Here is an 18,774-nt window from a genome sequence, read left to right on the forward strand (position 1 = left end):
TATCCCAGATTTGACAAATTTCAAGAGGGCTGTAAGCATAAACCCTGGACCCACCCGCTCCAACACATGCCAACACACACACACACACACTTGCACTTCTGCACACCTAGATGCACGCACGCCCTGTTGAGCAAGCACCTGCTGAAAGCTCAGCACTCTCTTTGGTGTTACAAGGAATAAAAACATGTCAGATGTGGTCTCTGCCCTCACAAAGCTTACCAATTAGTTGGGCAATTGAAGGGTTAAATAACATTCTGGACTTTTGTGGGCCATGTCACCAGGGATGGCACATCAACGGGCCTTGGGGAATGACCAGGAGATACCAGGAAGGGTGGGGACAGGGGCAGAGGTGTGGAGGGGGTACCCCACGTCTCACTCGTCACCTAGCTCGGGACCTGGTGCACGGGAAACTGGATCTACGTGCACCCACATCCGCACCTCTCTGCCAAACCACTTACTCCACACCTTCCTTCTTTCCATCTGTGTCTTCCTCCCACCATCAGGCTGAAGCTTAGCCCCAGCTCTGACCTCTCCTCTCCACGCCAGCCTTCTGCCTGGATGTCTGTTTGCTGGGCTCCCTCCATCTTCAATCCATCCCACACACTACCACCAAATTCATCTTCCCGAAACATCACTCTGCACACCAAGGAGTCTCTTAAAAGTTTTTCAGTGTGTCCTCACTGCCATCGGAACAGTCTCCCCTCCTCCATGGGCCATAATAGGGTCCTATGGAATGAGGTCCCGTCCCCTTCTCACAGCACACAGGCAGTGCTGTTGCTACCCAGGATTCACCTCCTGCTCCGAGAACGTACTCCTTTCATAGGTTCTGAACGTGCACACATATTGAGTATCTGACATGTACCCAACCCTGTTTTGGGGGCTGGAGATGCACTGAACACATAAGGCAGCTGTGTCCTTGTCCTGAGGGACACAGAGTTCAGCAGAGAAGACTCATGTACTCAGCAAATCCTTACAAGTGGAGCTTGCACTGACAAGCAGCGGGCTAGGTGTTTTGGAGCATGTAAGAGGGCGGCCTAAGCTCAGCGTCAGGATAGGTAGAGTTACCCGGAGAAGGGTAATGGCTCCCTGCTAGCTGCGACTTGGGATGATGGGCGTGAGGAAGGAGAGGTGGTGGTACAGGGTTACACATATCCCACAGCTTTGTTTGCAGGGCTCCCCTCTCCAGCAGGGAATGCCTCTTCCTTGTCCTCCCTCCATCCCGCCTTCTGAATGGGGTGCCAACTTTCCTCTCAAGGATGCCTCCTGACTTTTCTCTGTAGGGATAAGACTAAGTTTTTTTATTTATTTTTAATTTATTTTTATAAATGCAATTTTATTGAGATATATTCACACACCATATAATCCATCCAAAGTACACAATCAGTGGCTCACAGTATCTTCATATAGTTGTGCATTCATCAACATAATCAATTTTAGGACATTTTCATTACTCCAAAAAGATAATAAAATTAATGAAAAAGAACACCCAAAACATCCCATACCCCTTACCCCCACCCCCGTTATTATTATTATTATTTTGTCTTTATTCTATTACTCCTCTGCACATACACTGGATCCAGGGACTTCAAGCCTGAGCTTTAGCTCCCTCAACATTAGCTTCCGCCTTCTTGGGGATACTGACCTTGGGTACCCCAGCCCTCTTCTGGGAGCATCTGTTGTCATCACCATTCATTTGGTACCTACAGTGGGTCACTCCCCAGTGCTTACAGCTTTATCCACCCATCGTGTCCGTCCAGCTAGACTGAGCACCCTGGAGGGCAGGACCCATATTTGACATCTAATGACTTCCCCCACCCCCACCTGCAAACCTTGCCCAGTGCGCTGCCCCCAAGAGGTATTTCTACATCGTCTGGCTGCTTCTGCTTAGCCCTACCCCAGCCAGCCTCCCTGCCGGGCCTTGGATGTCTGTGTAGATGTCTCTCACCCTGTAGGTGGCTGTGGCGTGGGAAATCTGACGGAGCCAGTGGCCGTTTCGCTGCGGCACTGGGCAGAGGGGGCTGAACCTGTGGCGGCTTCATGGAGCCAGGAGGGACCAGCGGGGCCAGGGGGCTGGAGCTCTGAGGGGTGCCAGCTCCGCTCCAGCCAGCCCAATGTTAGCTCCCTGCACTGCCAGCACTTGGGCAATGTGGCCGTGCTCATGGTGGGTAAAGTGGGGGCTGGGAGGTGGGGGGAGGGCAAAGGGACAAGGGCGCATGCTCAAGGGGGGGCAAGTGGACTCTGTCGCCAGGGGCCACAGAGAAATAAAGAGGGAACAGAAGCCCTACTGGGCTCCCCAGTCAGGACCTGCCCCTCTGGTTTCCCCCACGCCTCTCCATCTTTCAGGAGACAGGGAGGTCCTACCTCCACTCCCACGTCAAGAGCAATGGATCGGGGACTACACAGACTGACCTTCAAATCCTGCACTTTCCGAGACCCACAGAAATCCAAAAACAAAAAACCCACTGAACCTAGGAATATTTCTCCTTTCTTTCATTTCTGCCCCCTCACTCATCCCCTCCCTTGTCACACTCCCTACCCCACTTTCCCAGATACTGAGCAGACATGCAGCTGTGTTATCAGTAGACCCTTCTCCCTCTTTCTTCATCTTTGATTTTTGGGGGCTGGGGATCTAAAATTCCCGGAAATTCAGGATAACAGGAGGGAAAAATGCCTTTCTAAGAGTGATGCCCAGTGTTTGCACTTACCCCAATGGACTAAGCTCAGGACTAAGGCTGTCAGGACTTGGGAAGAAGAAAATTGGTCGGGGTGGGGTGGTGCTGGGGCAGCCTCCACTCTTGGCATCTTCATCCTCACTTCCTCGTCCTGTCCCTTCCCAGGAGCTGAGTGCTTTTCCCAGGGAGGTAGGGGGCTCAGGGGCCGGGCTACACCCTGTCGTGTACCCCTGCACAGCCCTGCTGCTGCTCTGCCTCTTCTCCACCATCATCACCTACATCCTCAACCACAGGTGGGAGCTCCTGCAGGATGGGAGAGCTAGGGTGGAAAGGCAGCAGGTCTCGCTAAGAATCATCCAGTGTCTCCTTCTCGGGTGGGGCCTGGTAACTTTCTCAGGCTCCTGCTTAGGGTTTTACTTGAAGGTTCTGGGGGTGGCAAGCACATTTTGGGGGTTAAGGACTTCCTGCCCTGTGGCCCCTATCACATCCACTCACATGCATGAGCACAGATATTTATCCGTCCTTTCCCCCTTTGGATCTCTCAATGGCCTTGAGACCCCACGGGCCTGACCTTGGGCTTGTAGGGCCCCTTAACCAAAGACTGTTTCCGGGGCAGCTCCATCCACATCTCCCGGAAGGGCTGGCACATGCTGCTGAACCTCTGCTTCCATATGGCCATGACCTCTGCCGTTTTTGCGGGGGGCATCACGCTTACCAACTACCGGGTGGTCTGCCAGGCGGTAAGCAGAAGGGGCTGGGGGGTGGTGTGTCTGTGGAGCAGCTCCAAGATTAGTGATGGCTGCCTAGGTGTGGGGTAGGAAGCTGCAAAGGAAGAAAGAGGAGGGCCAGGCTAACAGGCCCCAGCTCCATTGTTCTCTCCACGTCCAGCCTGGCTAGGGAGTGGAGGGTTGGGAAGGGGTAGGGGGAAGGGGGTGGTGAGAACCACATCAAGGAAAATAAGACTTAAAAATGGAGAGTGGGGAATTGCAATGGAGAGGTCAGGGATGAGCAAGTTACCAAACGACAGGGTCCTGGAGAATCCAGAGGGAACCCTGGGATAGCAGCAAGGACACAACTTTGAGGAGTATCTGGGTAGCGGGCCGGGTAGAGGGAAAGAGCTGTGGCGTTGGGGGCTGGAGCAGGACATGAGGAAGCACGTTGGCAGGGATGGGGCTCAGGGCTGGCTCCCATGGCAGCAGCCGGGGTGCCTCAGCCTCTGTGCCTGGGCCCCACAGGTAGGCATCACTCTGCACTACTCTTCACTGTCCACACTGCTCTGGATGGGGGTGAAAGCCCGAGTCCTCCACAAGGAGCTCACCTGGAGGGTGCCCCCTCCACAAGAAGGGGACACCACCCCGCCTGCTCCCCGTCCCATGCTCCGGTACATGCTTCCAACTGTCCCTGTGTAGTGGGGGAGGGACTTAGAGGGAGCAGAGGACACCAAGATATGCTCTCCCAGGGTAGAGGCAGGGTGTTTCCTAGGTCCCTGGGAGATCACTTTCCAAAGAAAGGAGAGGCACAGCCTTAGGTGGTGCTAGCTTGTGCCAGGCCATGGGGTGGGTACATCTGAGGGTTTTGCAGCCATAACAAGGGCTGAGGAGGAAGCAACTCCAAAGGGCACTGGGCAAGGATCCAGGGAACTTGAGTGGCACTTCTGATTTCTGCACCGTTTATGGCTAGGGAGGGCAATTCTGTCCCTTGGAATGGTGTTGGCCAAGTTCCCTAAGGACTTACCAGGCCTGCCCTGGAGGAGCCTTGCATCCCTGGCAATTTAAAGGGAAAGGAGAATGGAATAGAGACCCTGAATCCAAGGGTTCTGAGCTCCAGTTCCTTCCCCACCCATTCCCCATCTCCCTGACCTCCAACTCCACTGTTCCTCTCCAGGTTCTATTTGATTGCTGGAGGGATCCCACTCATCATCTGTGGCATCACAGCTGCTGTCAACATCCACAACTACCGGGACCACAGCCCCTAGTGAGCGTTACCCCCTCCTGCCCCCAACCACTCACCCAGCCAGAGGCCTTCCTGGGCCCATGCATGGTGACTAAGCCAGTCCTTCCTGCTCTATCTCCCCAACCATCCCAAACTTTGATGCCCCCTCAGCCATGCTCCCCATCCTCATCCATTCCCTCTGTGTCTCCCCTCAGCTGCTGGCTGGTGTGGCGTCCGAGCCTCGGAGCCTTCTTCATCCCGGTGGCTTTGATTCTGTTGGTCACCTGGATCTACCTGCTGTGTGCCGGGCTGCGCCTCCACAGTCCTCTGGCGCAGAGCCCAAAGGGCGGCCTCAGCAGGGGCTCCCTGGAGCCGGGGGAGGAGCTGAGGGGCAGTGCCAGGCTCAGGAGCAGTGGTGCCCTCCTGAGTGATTCGGGTTCCTACCTGGCTGCCGGGAGCGTGGGGACGGTGACCCCGGGACCCCTGGAGGACGACGACGGCCTCTATTCCCCGGGAGTGCAGCTGGGCGCCCTGGTGACCACGCACTTCCTGTACCTGGCCATGTGGGCCTGCGGGGCCCTGGCCGTGTCCCAGCGCTGGCTGCCCCGCGTGGTGTGCAGCTGTCTGTACGGCGCGGCGGCCTCGGCCCTGGGCCTCTTCGTCTTCACCCACCACTGCGCCCGGCGCAGAGACGTCAGAGCTTCCTGGCGCGCCTGCTGCGCCCCCGCCTCGGCCTCGATCCCCCACGCCCCGCCCCGGGCCCTGCCCGCCTCCCCAGAGGACGGCGACCTGGCGTTGGCGGAGGACGCCCCAACCCTCAAGTCCTCCCCGAGCGGCGGCGGCGGCGGTGGCACGGCGGCCCCGGGCTCCGGCAAGCTCACCAACCTGCAGCTGGCCCAGAGGCAGGGGTGCGAGGCTGGGCGCGCGGCCCGCGGGGACGCGGAGCCCGAGCCCCCGGTCTCCCGCGGCGGCCTCGCTCCCCGCCCTCCCACCAACCTGCCCCCCGGGCGCCGCGGGCACAGGAGCCGGGCCAAGGGGCCCCGCGCGGGGGACGCGGGTGGCCAGAGCCGCCTCCGGGCCCTGCGCGGGGGCGCGCCTGGGACCGCGGGGCCGCTGGAGCCGGCGTCGAGCGAGAGCGGTAGCCTGCGCACCAGCCCGTCCGACAGCGGCCCCGGCAGCCGTCGCCCCAGCCCGCGCTCCGGGCCCCGGCCCGAGGCCGAGCCCCCCGCTCACACCGTCCGAGGGCAGCGACGCCGAGGCCGGGCGGCCAGGCCGGCGCCGCAGCGGCAGCCGCGACAGCCTCGGGGGTGGCGCGCGGGACGAGGGCCAGCGCCGCTCGTACCCGCTGCACGCCGCCAGCCTCAACGGCGGCCCCCAAGCCGGCAAGCTCGACGACTTCCACCCGGCGGGCGCCGAGGCGGCGGGAGGCGGCTGCCTGAGGACGGGCCCGTGGAAGAGCGAGACCACCGTCTAGGGCCGGGCTGGGCTGGCGGGGGCTTCCCACCCCGCGGCCCTCCGCGGCGTGGCTGGGGACGGCAGGTCGGAGGGAGCGGCGCCCATGGCTATCCCTGCTCCCGCCAGCTTTAGTCCCGGAGGCTGCGGAGGAGGTAGGAAGATGTTTGTCACTTTTGCACGAGGGTCATCCCCTTAGGGTAGCGACAGACAATCCCAGAAACACAGACGTGATACATATTCGTCCCGGCTCAGGAGCCATCCACGCTGGGGAGGATGGTCCTCAGCTGTGGCGTGACCTGTGAAGAGAGGGCAAGGGCACACAGTGCAGCCCTGGTGGGCTCCTCCTTAGGTATGCTCCCTTCCCACCCGTTGCCCCGCGCGGGGAAAACATATATCAGGGGAGCTTGGGGGTCTGTGCTCACCCTGTCCCCACTGCCCTCCTCTGGTCAGCTTGGGCTGGGCCCAGCTCTTAGGGCCTCTCATGTTAAGGGAGCCAGCCCAGCAGACAGACGAGGTGCTACTTTTCTATGCAAGAGGGGAAGCTAGGGCAGTGGGAAAGGCAGTCGTAGAGATCAGCCAGTCTCAGTGAGGCGGTCAGGTGGAAGGGGTGCAGAGTTAGGGATCAAAACACCCTTCTCACAGGTATGATGCATAAACTACACTGCAGGGCTCAGGGAGGCACTTCAGGGCAAAGCTAAGGCCCTAGACCTAAGCAGATCCTGCCAGATAGGAGGTACAGGGAAGCGGTCCTTGGCTCTGAACAGAACCTGGTCATGGCCTACATCTAGTCCTAGAAACAATGGTGTGAAAAGGCTTCACTGCAAGGCTGCCGGTGGTAGTGGGTTCCTGCACAAGACTCATATCCCCACTCAGCCTTCCAGGGCCACGGAGCTGTGTGAGAGCACTTCCCTGCCTCAGTGAGGCCACGTGGAAGAACCATCCGTTAACCCCATCTCTAGCTCCATAAACCCCCCAAAACCAGACCAGCTTCTTGCCTCACAGAAGCCCAAGTCAAAGCAGTGGCTGCGGTTCCTGCAGCTCATCTGGGATCTGTGCCTTAACTATCTTTCAACACCAGCACCCTTATTTTTCCCAACCTAAAAAGCAACCAGCCTTTTACCATAGGTCCAAATGAAAATGGAGGGAGCCTTTGGCCTTGTGAAACATAACAGGAAACCCAGGCCTGGTCCAAGTCCCTTCCCAGGCTCCATGCCACCCCAGCCCAATCCCCAAGGTGAAAGAGAGCAGTGGAGGGGAGGAACCACACTTCTTAGGATGGACCCTGTTATTTATGCTTGCCACACAGTATTAGACAGAAAGGGGGAAAAAAAAAAAAAAAAAAAAAAGCTTTGTATTATTGTCTCACATATGCTGGCTGTTTACATACCCTGCCAATGCCTTAGCACTGGAGAGCTTTTTGCAATACGCTGGGGAGATGGGAGGGAGGGAATGAAAAGTGCCAAAGAAAACATGTTTTTAAAAGCTCGTGTTTTATACAATAGAGTGTTTTCTAGCAGATGCCTCTTGTTTTAATATATTAAAGTTTTGCAAAGCCCTTTGAGCTACAGCCTTAGTCCACCCACGATCCTTTTATTATGAGGTGGAGGAACTCATGACACATACACATAAACCTACCACACTTGGGAATAGATACAGGGTTGCGAGTTTCCCAGTTCCCACTCTTCTGAGGGTTGATAATGTTGGGAATGCAACTGCTCCACAAACAGCAAGGAGGCTCGAAAGGCCAGCAGCAGCAGCAGCATGTCCAATTCAAACAGGGAGCAGGAGAGACCATGGCACTTTCCCAACAGTCTAAGAGGAAGGGATATGAGTATATGCAACGTGCTCTCTGGCACCAAAGGATGGGACTCCCTCCCCTACCCATGGTTGTCTCTGCATTCTTCCTGACTTCTACTCCAGGACCTGGGCTCTGACTAATTGCAGAGCCCTTCTCAGTTCCTTCAGATGAGAAAGATAATATCTGAGGACTCACATACACTTATTTCTTTAAATAAGACAGGGTCTTTTAAACTGCTGTCAGAACAGGGTGACATGAATCAGGGAGGGTTAGGAACATTCGTGGCAGCCTGCCTAGCAGCTAAGGCTCTCTGAAAGTCTTTAACTTCCTGAGGGGTACGCAAGTACTGCTCGATTTCACTGTCAGAAATGTTCTCATCTCCAGTGACTGTGGAAACGGGAGGTGTGGGGTGGAGACGCTTTGGGGGCTTCAACATGCAGGGTGGGAGGAGAAGGGCAGGACTAGCAGGTCTCTTCCTCTCAGGCAAATCTAAGGAACTACCCCCCACCTCCTCTATTCCCTGTCCTTGCTCCTGCCCCTGCCGCTCCTTCTCCTGGGCAGCCATCTCTTCTGCTCCATCCTGAAAAGCCTTGCGGACCAGGGTGTGGCGGTGCTGGAGAAGGTCCCCGATGTGCTTCACCACTGACCGTTTGTTGAGCTTCAGGACCTGCAACCAGGCCAGCTGCTCAGCCATCCGCAGCAGCACAGCCAGCAGCTCCTGCAGGCGGGAGGAAGCTGGGTAGGGCAGGTCCACGTTGGCCAGTTTACAAAATCGGGCAAGGGAACATGTCAGACGACCTGAAGGCTGCAGCGACTGCCAAGCCAGGAAAGTGGCTGCAGTAATAACAGGCAAGGGGTGTCGTCCCGTCACCAGCCACGTCTCATTTGCCAGCTCCACCAACTGCAGCGTGCGCGACAGCATCTTTTCTTTGTCTTCCACATATTTGGCTGGCACCGAAGGGGAGGCTTGGAATAGTCTGAAGCTGAAACCACAAAATGAGGACCCGGTCTCAGTGGCCATTAGGGGACTGCTCTTCCGAGGTCAGGAAGAGGAGTCCACTCAAAATGGGGAAGCTATTCTCTAGAGAACGCTAAGCTTGCCAGACAGTAAGAAAAGAGAGAAGACAGGGTGAGTCTTCTGCTTGCTAGGTGAAGGGGAGAATACAGAAGGGAGCTAATATTTGTCAAGCACCTTCCTGTCAACCATTATCCCGAGTGCCACAAATGTACTCATTACTTAATTTATATAACACTCTGCTACATGCATTTATAGTTGAAAAAACTTGCCCACAGTCATCCAGCTATTAAGTAACAAAGCTTCAAATCCCAGGTTATCTGACACCAATAATGCTTGCCTTCTACTATATTTGTTAGAAAAAGAAAAGAGCTTACTTGAAAAAAAAACGGGGGGTGGGGGGTGGGATTAGCTTCTAAACTCAGCTCTGCCGTTTCCTAACTCCTTTTCAGCTCCACTCAAGATAATCCCTCTGAGGAGGGGCTGCTGCAAACAGCCACACACAATTCCAGGAACTACCGCTCACAAAAAAAGAATACAACATGCGGTGTACAACCTGGCGGCCTTGTGCTAAGGCTAATACCAACTTTCCCTACATCCTTTGTTTGCTGTGAGGACAGAGAGATTTGGAAATTACTGCATTCCAGAAACATAAAATGGGATTAATGTTATTAGTACCAGGCAGAGGTACTAATAGTTGCTGGCTGCGAATAACTTCTTCATTCTCCCCTGTGCTTCGGGAATGTTACTTCTGTAAGAAAAGATTTTTCTCCTACATCCTTTCAGATGGGCTTCAGTCAAGAAGAGATAGCCAAAGTTAAAAGGATTCAGATCTTAGGAACTGACACCCATCCCATCCCAGTGTCTCCCACTAGGCAGGTACCTGCTACAGTAGGTCGTCACCAGATCTGCCAGGCACAGAGATGGCACGTCCAGCCCCAGGAGCTTCACTATCTGCATGTAGGTGCCAGAAAACACATCCAAATTCGCATACAACAGGGCGCAGATGGTTCCCATGGTGAGGGGCCAGTTATTTTGCCGGCAGGTAATTAAGACACAGCACCCAACCAGCACCTCCTTCTTTTGCAGCCTGGCAGCACGGATACCAGGGTGCCGGTATGCCTGTTGGTAATAGGCAACTGCTGTGTCCTCAAATGTGGGTGGTAACTTCAGAACTCGGCAAAGATCTCGCACTCTCCGGAGCCCTAAGAAAACCAAGCCAAGAGTTAGAGGGGGTAGAAGGAGCTACCATGCAGCTCCTTACAAATTCTGCTCAGGTGGTCCTGGATACCAGAGGCACAACTACTGTACCTCTCTACATTGATAGGAGTTGACACTTGGTGTGTCACTTTCAAGGCCCAAGGATATTTGTCACAATTCAGCCCACGATTTTTTTGGAGACTGGTTCAATTCAGGGCCAAACCAAAGTTTATCCAGGTTCCTTGAGGCCACCTCAAACATACCCCTAAGCAACCCCCCAAACCTTATAGTGAATTGTTGACTCTCTCAGAACCACCCCCATCCTTATTTCTAATTAGCACTCTTTCTCACTGGCTCCTACACCACGAAAGCTGAGAACAGGAAAAGCAGGCAGATGATCTGGGTCATAAGGACAATATTCTCTGAAGACACTGGGTCAAAAAGGGTTGATTCTCACCTCGTTGCTGGCTGCGACTAACTTGTTCATTCTCCCCTGTGCTTCGGGAATATGTTACTTCTGTAAGATAATTAACAACAAACAGCTTGTTTAACCTCTGTTCACTGGATTCCTGCACTCCCACCACACGAAGTCAGGGAAGAGAATTCCAATCATTGAGCATCTGCTCCACAACTCAAAGAAGAGTCCACTGCTGCACACTCACTGCCCATCTGGGTTTTTATGGCCACAAGTAGTATCAAACACACAGAGATTGGGGAGGCTGGGACTACACTTAAAGTGGTGCAAAGTTCCAAATAATCAGCCATCCTGTACATCGAATTCAGGCAATTTTCCTGGCCGCAGATTTTAAAGAGCTGCACTAGTCAGGAACTTGGAAACAAAGTTGTTTGTTTGGAAACTTGTTGTTTGTGCGTTTTCCCCAAGTAATGCTAAAAGCTACTTCGGGTAGCACCTCCTATATTCCTAAATAACCGACCCACAGTCCTTCCACCATGACCAGACCTGGCAAATTGAGCGGAACTTTGTTTCTCTCTTTAATTTATTCGACATCTATTACGTCGACTATACATGCCAGATGCTGTAGTGGGTGTTAGTAAACATATAGACGAATGGCAGTCCCCCTACTGCCATTTCTAAGTGTGCGTGTGACAGGGGCGGGAGGGAAATGAGACAAGGAGGCGGATGGCAATCCCTCCACCCCACCCCAGCCCCGGCTGTCCCCAGCGCCCCGGGCGAGCGGGTACAGGTACCTCGTAGGTTGCTCTCGTCGGCGAAGGTAGTGGTAAGGACGCCCTCGGTGACGACGCAGCCGCACTCGGAGCACACCAGCTGGCTCTGCGAATAATGCGAGTCCTCCACGAGCTCCGTGGAGCCGCAGTCCGGGCAGCTGCCTCCGCCTGGCATCTCACGGCTGCCGACCGCCCACCCTAAGAGCCTTCGCCACCGCCGTGGGGTGACCTACCCCAACAAAAATCCCGCGGCAGCCGGAAGTAGGAGGGGACCCTTCTAAGAGCTGCCCTTTTCCCTTCCGGCCTTCGCCACAGCGCAATGGGTGGCTCCCTGCGCCTCGCGGCTGCGCGCCACTTCCGGTTTGTTGCGCTGCAGACGGGTGGAAGCGTGAGCTGGGAAATGAGGTTCCTAGTCTCGGCTGCATCACCGGGTTTTCCTCTTTCTGTAGTTTGAGGTGAGTTTTGACTGATCGGGGAGTGAATTTGAGTGTTCTAGTACACGGACACAGAAGACAGACAAGAAATTGTGGCCAGCCGCGAACAGCCCTCCTTTCTAAAGAGCTAGAAAAAGCTCAGATTCTCCATTTCTCTTTGGCAATGAAAGATGATTTTGGCCCTAGTAGAAAGTATGTCTCTAAGAGGCAGAGTAGTGTAGTGACAGAGTAGGAAATCGTGTTCTGCTTCCCCGAGCTGGTTCCCCAGACAACGTGCTTCCTACATCTGAGGTCTTTTTTTCAACTGTGGGGTTACGGAGCTGAGTTAAAATCTAGGGTGGAAAACTTAAATGCTACAGACGCTGCAGAAGAAATGTCTGAAGGAGTTTGGAATGAAAGAATATGAGGGAGTGTTTTCATTTCCTAGCTACTGAAACAAATACCTTACACTGGGTATGCTTAAACAATGGGAATAATTTATTGACCCACAGAGAGTCATCAGCAATGTGATGCTTTCTTGCTGAAAACTGTAGTGTTCTGGGGCTGGCTGCAGGTGATCCTTGGTCCTTGGCTTTGATATCACATGGCAATGTACACAGCAGACTCTCCTGGCTTCTCTTCTCCATCTGACTTTTATTCTTCTTATAAAGGACTTAAGTAATCCGAGTTAAAATCCAACCTGATTCAGTAGGGCCACACCCCAACTGAAGAAACATCTCGAAGAGATCTTATTTACAATGGGTCCACACCCACCAGAACACAGACCAAAACCAAGAACATGTCCCAACTGGGGTACACAATTCAATCCACCATGGCTGGTGAGGCCTTTGGCAGACTGGAGTGCACAAACAAATTGAGATATTTTTAAACCCTTAAGCTTTAAGATACTTTAAGGTTGATTCTGGCTCCAATGTTCCTGACTTGGTATAGTGAATCTTGAGCAAAATTGTGCCTCTAATTATGCTGTTACAGAAATGCACAGACCAAGATGAAGCACAAAATTAAACTTGCAAATTAGAAATTTGGCATATCTGGTTTGAATATAAATTAAAAGTCACCAAAAAGAGAGTTTATTTTCTTCTAAGTAAATCTTGATTGTGTGCCTTTAAAATATGAGTTTTAAAGCTTAAAAGTTTTAGATCAGTTGTATCTAAAAAAATAAGAAAGCTGAGTTAAAGACAAGGTCAACCAGAGGCCTGTCCCTTATGAGTACAAGCAAACAGAATGGGTGGGGGGAAGGTTGGCAGTCATCATAGCATATGCTGAAAGTGAGTGTGGATAATTTCTGTTTCTTAGGATGACAATGCTAATGCAGGCCCCTGGCATTAGCAAATTTTAGAAGTTGTTGTGGGCTCGATTTCAAGCTTGCATTGGGAATTGGGGTGGAAGGTGAGAACTGTATTCTCACTGAGAACAGTAAAATGATTGGACAAGCTCCTGCATAGAATGGATTGAGGGATAATAAGCATATTTTGTCAGTCCCTTAACAAACAGGGATACTCCCTTGAGGAATAAGATACAGGTTATAGCCACTTTCTTCCAAAGATCAATAAATTATTATGCAACCTAGAACCCAAAAACTCCAAAGGAAAATGGTGCTTACCGGTCTGAAGGGATGAGGAGACATGATGACCCTGTACCTGGTGAACCCTCAAATAGAGAATTTGAGCCTCAAAAAGAAAGCTATCTGATCAGACAGGGCTATAGTCTCTTTTGAAAGAGCTGCAATCAACAGTCAGGTACAGAGGGCTGTCTTTATGCCTAATGAGATTGTGCATTCCCTGGGTCAGAGTGGAGAACAAGAGCATTTCTGGCAAAACGACTGCCTATGGTCTATAATTCAAGCATCTGTCTTCTCTGCTTTAAATGTCTCTCTCCTCTCGTATAAATTGGGAAAGAGGTGATGTGCCTTATGAGCAGAAGCCCCACCAGATCTCAAGTCCCTCCCTTCTGCTCATAACTACTCCATAAGCCACCCCTGCCTTACTGCTGGACAGTAGAAAGTCCCACATTCAAACATCAGCCTGGCAGGATGTTTCTCCATTGACTGAGCATGAGCTGACCTGAAACACAAAGCAGCCAAACCTGCGCCATGTGAGACTGTTAAAGACTTTACTTAAGGATCAAGGGACTTAGGGTGACTATAATAGAGATTTAAAAATATTTTTTAAATGCACACTTTCATAAGAGTATCCTCACAGATCAAGAGGAAAGTATTAGCAACACAACAAAACAGATGCCTTTACAAGATGTCAGTCCTCCTTATCCACACCTGGTTTCTATCCTTGACATCCAGACCTGAGGACACCACTCCCTCCCCATGAGAGGACCTTCTCAGAATGTGAGAGTCACTACTCCTTTTTAGAGAAGTCTCATCCCCTACCACAGGGCTTTATTGCCCTGGAAGATACTCACAGACACCCAACTAAGGGACCCAATAATTCTCAACAGTCCATTCCCCAAAGTTTGAGTTATTCCCACCCCAGGGGGCTTCGGCACAGCGCAGGGTGTTCTTTGACCTTCTAAGTCCCTCTCTTCTCGATTTCCTCAGTAGAGGATTTATTTCTGGTTGTCCCGCAGGAGCACACACCCACCCCTCAGAGACATCCATTAACTTTAGATGGTATAATTGACATCCATACCAGGGAAAGGAAATGTCCCTAAAAGCAACGTAATTAACATTGGGGGTAGCTCTTTACGTTATTATGCAAAAGAGTATCAGACCCCTTTCATCCCCCATTTTGTACAGATCTTGGACCTAACTGCATTGGGGAAAAGGAGGGGATTTTATTGTAGAGTCGTCTACCTTTGACAGAAGCTTTAACATTTCACTTTCCCCAACACATGTCATTGTAAAGTAAAAGAGGGTTTTATGGTCCTCCAAGAACCCTAAGGAAGTAGAGCTGCAAGTGTATGAAGTTCTCTCACCATAAAGGACCCTTGCCCTCTCACACAGCAGGCTGGGAGGTGGACGGGATCCAGGCCAGAAGATGGTGCCCTCTGCTAAGTCATGTGTGTCTGCTTTCTCAGGAAGGAATCTATTTGGGAAATCGAATTATTTGGGAAATCAGGACAGATGCATTATCCTCAGTGCCCTCTCTGCTGCTACAAATTCTTCTAAGAGTTACCCCCATTCGATGAGAGTGATTACCTCTTTGACAAACCCCCCTCCGATCCCCAAGAGAGTGAAATTGGGACCGTGGAAGCTTTGAGAAGGCTGAGTTGAGTGCCTGGAATTGGCTGGGTTAGAGCAGAAAGCTCCTGGAGAGGGGAAACCATTGGAAATCAGCCCCAGCCAGGATCCAGATGTAAATACTGACACTGAGGCCAGGATTCTTTCCAGAGGGGAATCTGAAGAGGAAGGCATGGAGAGCATGACATGGGACCTGAAGGAAGCCCTCAGCCTGCGCCCCTTGGTTAAACGTGTGTCCTCTAGTGAGACATTTACCTGTCTTACTTTCCCTCTGGTGGCTGGTCTCTGCAGACAATGATCGGCTTTCCCATCCTGATTTCCCAGGCAGCACCTCCTACAGTGAGGGCTGCTGGTGAACTCCTATGAACGGGCATCGAAATTCCCTGGATGGGCCAGTCAAATGCACCAAATAGTCCAGATTCCTCAGGTGCAGGCTCATTGTCATCTACTGCAAGCAGGGAGGCCAAGGGTGCACTCAAGGGCCTAAATCTGGCCTCACCTCTAGGCTCTGTTTACTGGAACTTCCTGACTCAAAACCAGCGCGTGCCCTCTCTCATCATCGCACCAAGCTTGGCAGCTGGGTCGCCTTGGAGCCCTTCTGGTTGGATTTCCTTTCCACCCCTGCAGTTCTTTAGCAGATGTTCACTCTTCTTGGAAGTCTTGCTGGTGAGAACCCCACAGGAGAAAGCACAGCCAGGCCTTCTTAAATTCTGGTGCCAAGTACCTTTCCTTGCTCCTTTTCCATTTTCCCTTCTGTATTGTCTAGTCTGCTCCCCACACACATCCTCCCTCCTGGGCTGAGAGTTAGTATGTTCAATTTCTTGAACTCCTAAGAATGTCTGAGAACTCTAAGAAGGTGGTCACGGGTTTCCACTCACTGCTTACCCACAAGGTAGAACACCAGACCCCTGATCCGAAGCTTCCCTCCCCTGTGGAAAGTCCTCACAGGAAATTTAGTTATAGGGTCCCCATTTTCCCTGCCTACCCCAGTCCTCCATGATTCCAACTGAATCACACATTATCTTCTCAGCTCCAGAATGATCCTAGACAAGGGGTTGGCCAACTTTTGTTGTAAAGAACGCGATAGTAAATATCTTAGGTTTAGTGGACAATAAGGTCTCCGTTGCAACGACTCCTTCCTGCTGTTACGACATGAAAACAGCCATAGACGATTCCATAAACAAATGAGCAGCCGAGTTCCAGTAAAACTTTATTTAGGGATACTGAAATTTGAATTTCATATAACTTTCGTGTGCTGTGAAAATTCTTCTGATTTTTTTCAACTATTTAAAAATGTTCTAGACCTTCAAGTCATACAGGTGATAGGTTGAAATCCTTTCTTAACAACTTTGTAATTGTGAGGCCTTAGATAAACTACGGCTCTTAAGCCTCTTCTAATCCTAGTTTGCTCACCTGCACAATGGAGATCCTGTCTACATTGTTGAGATTTAGAAAGAGTATGTGTCAGTGCTTGGCACATAGTAGGATGCTCGGCACATAGTAGGATGCTCGGCACATAGTAGGTACACAATGAACAGGCCTTCCATTTGCAGTTGAGGTTTGGCTTGAAGTGAGCACCTCTTATGTAAGGATGAAAGCAGCTTTCTCCCCACTCTGTGAGAGCTGTATCAGTGTCACCAAAGAGTTCAGGATACAGGTTTCTGTGTAAAATGATCAAGAAAAACGAAAGGCTACATGAGGACCTTCTCCCTTAGGAGACTTCTTGGTCTGGGGAAACGCTGGCCCCACAGAGCTCAAGGAAGTCATTTCTGAGTCTGAGGGGAAAGCCAACCAGGACAGAAAGGAAACCCACAAAGCCCAGAAGATGACACTGGAAGAGAAGCCCAAGGAAAGAGATCCATTTATGAAGAGTGGATTCAAGGACGAGAGGAGGCTGTGCTGCTGACTCTTTGGTCATAGCGGAAGAAAGGCAGCCCCAACCCATAAGTGACCGTTTTCCACTTGCAGGGTGGGGGTCAGGGTACAGGCTACCCTTGTGCTCAGCACAGCTCTTCTGTGGTGGGGGTCACTCTCTCTCAGAACCACTGTCAGTATTTGTTGCAAAAGACTATCCAAAGGCACTGAGAAATATTTCAAAACGGTATGTACTGGATGATCCCACCTTTTTTTTCTTTTTCTTTAAGTGTATCTATTAGTATGAAAAGGGAAGAAAACCTGTAATATCATAACCTAGTTACCGCTTGTTAGTGGGGAAATCAGGATTTTTATTTTTTCTTCTCCAAGAATAAACATACATGATATTAATTAGGAAAATCTATAGACTGGGTGGGCAGGGAGTGGAAGGAAGACATGAGCACTGTCTCCTGCTCCTCCAGGGGTGGAGCATGAGAGGCCTTCGGACCAGCTAAGAAGACGAGAACCCAGGCCACCTGGCAGACAGGCAAGGACCAGCCAAGCTCCCAGACCGCTGGGGCTTGACTTCCTTTGGCTCAGAAACTTGGTGTGTTGGTTTGGATAAATTACGTCCCCCAAAAGCCATGTTATTTAATGCAGTTTTGTGGGGTCAGACTGATAACTCTTGATTAGGGTGAAAACGTTTGATTAAATTATCTCCATGGAGATGTGGACCCTGCCCTTTCAGGGTGGGTCTTTGTTAAATCACTGGAGTCCTAAAAGAGAGCTCACAGACAGAAGGAGCTCAGAGCAGCTGAGAGAGACTTTTGGAGACGCTTGCTAGCACTTTAGAGATGCTTGGAGTTGCAGACAGGATGTTTGGAGACGCTGGCCCAGAGTTTCCCCCAGAGAAGCTAAGAGAGGAACTCCGACACTTAGATGCACAGGAGCTAAGAAGCTACGAGAGACAACCCCAGAGACATTTTGGAGAAAGCCATTTTGAAACACAACCCGGGAGCACAGGACCAGGAGACACTGGGCACATGTCTTCCCAGCTGACAGAGGTGTTCCGAACACCATCGGCCTTTCTTCAGTGATGCCTTAGTTTGGACACTTTTATGGCCTCAGAACTATAAATCTGTGACCTAATAAATCCCCTTTATAAAAGCCAGTCCATTTCTGGCATTTTGCATAATGGCAGCATTAGCAAACCAGAATACGTGGATTTGGGAAATTTCACTTTTTATGCTGTTTATATAGCCTATAATCATCTCATTTATTTTGTTTTGTTTTTTTGTTGTTGTTGTTGTTTTTTAAGCTTTCTGCTATTAGCAGCTAGGCCAGGGGAACTCAGAAGAAAGGAGGGGGCTGTGTTCCCTGCCTGTGTTGGAGGTTTAAAGATTCAATAGCCTGCACCTCCACCTAAGGGCTGAGTTTGGTGGCGGTAGCAGAAGGCAGATTGAGAAAACCTCAAAAGCCAAAGAAATGAGTCTGGGAGGGGAAAAGTTGAGGTCACTTCTGTAATTTACCTTTCCTTCCTTGGAGATACTCCTTCCAGAGGCTTTCATTTATTTATTTTTTAAGTCAAAGCTGGAGGGCTTTGTGTTACACTTAGAGAGGCTGCTCTCTTCTCATCTTACATGGTCGTCTCACCATCGAGTGGGGTAACCAGCCCCTCCACCAAATCCAGGGATGCCTTCAGGGAAGCTCTACTCCCCCCACCTCCACTCCCTCCCCAGAGGTTGGGTCCTTGGAGCCCCTCACCCATCACGAAAGGCCCAGCATTTTGGAGCATTGAGCTCAGGAGGAGAGTCCATGTACTCAGAAATGGATAGACCCAGGTGAGTGTACCAAGGGCCCGGTTCCCAGCTCTGGGGTGGACTTGAAACCAATCAGAATTAAACTCATGCCCCCCAAGTGAAGACTCCATTCTTGGGGAAATTGGTGGTGGGGGAACAGGAAGATCAAGGAAGGCGCTTTCCCTTGTGCTCAGCCAAAGTAACCCGCTGCTGCAATGGGAAAGGTAGCAGCTC

At 51.6% G+C, this 18,774-nt stretch overlaps 2 protein-coding genes across 2 annotated transcripts in view; one reads left to right on the forward strand and one right to left on the reverse strand.

Annotated features, from left to right (window-relative positions):
- Positions 1-6,078, forward strand: part of ADGRA2 (adhesion G protein-coupled receptor A2) — a 38,215-nt gene extending 32,137 nt beyond the window's left edge. The window contains 7 exon segments of the mRNA XM_037831367.1: positions 1,953-2,161; positions 2,838-2,965; positions 3,289-3,412; positions 3,908-4,053; positions 4,557-4,646; positions 4,820-5,825; positions 5,827-6,078. Of these exon segments, the coding sequence (XP_037687295.1) occupies positions 1,953-2,161; positions 2,838-2,965; positions 3,289-3,412; positions 3,908-4,053; positions 4,557-4,646; positions 4,820-5,825; positions 5,827-6,078 (1,955 nt within the window).
- Positions 6,079-7,530: 1,452 nt separating this feature from the next.
- BRF2 (BRF2 RNA polymerase III transcription initiation factor subunit) lies at positions 7,531-11,562 on the reverse strand. The gene is made up of 4 exons (XM_037831368.1): positions 11,282-11,562; positions 10,530-10,589; positions 9,756-10,077; positions 7,531-8,840 (listed from the first exon to the last, which is right to left on the reverse strand). The coding sequence occupies exons 1-4, from the start codon at positions 11,433-11,435 to the stop codon at positions 8,117-8,119; spliced, it is 1,260 nt and encodes a 419-aa protein (XP_037687296.1). The 5' UTR covers positions 11,436-11,562; the 3' UTR covers positions 7,531-8,116.
- Between the last annotated feature and the right edge of the window lie 7,212 nt (positions 11,563-18,774).

This window comes from Choloepus didactylus, chromosome 3 (assembly GCF_015220235.1).
Source record: "Choloepus didactylus isolate mChoDid1 chromosome 3, mChoDid1.pri, whole genome shotgun sequence".
Taxonomy (NCBI): Eukaryota; Metazoa; Chordata; class Mammalia; order Pilosa; family Megalonychidae; genus Choloepus; species Choloepus didactylus.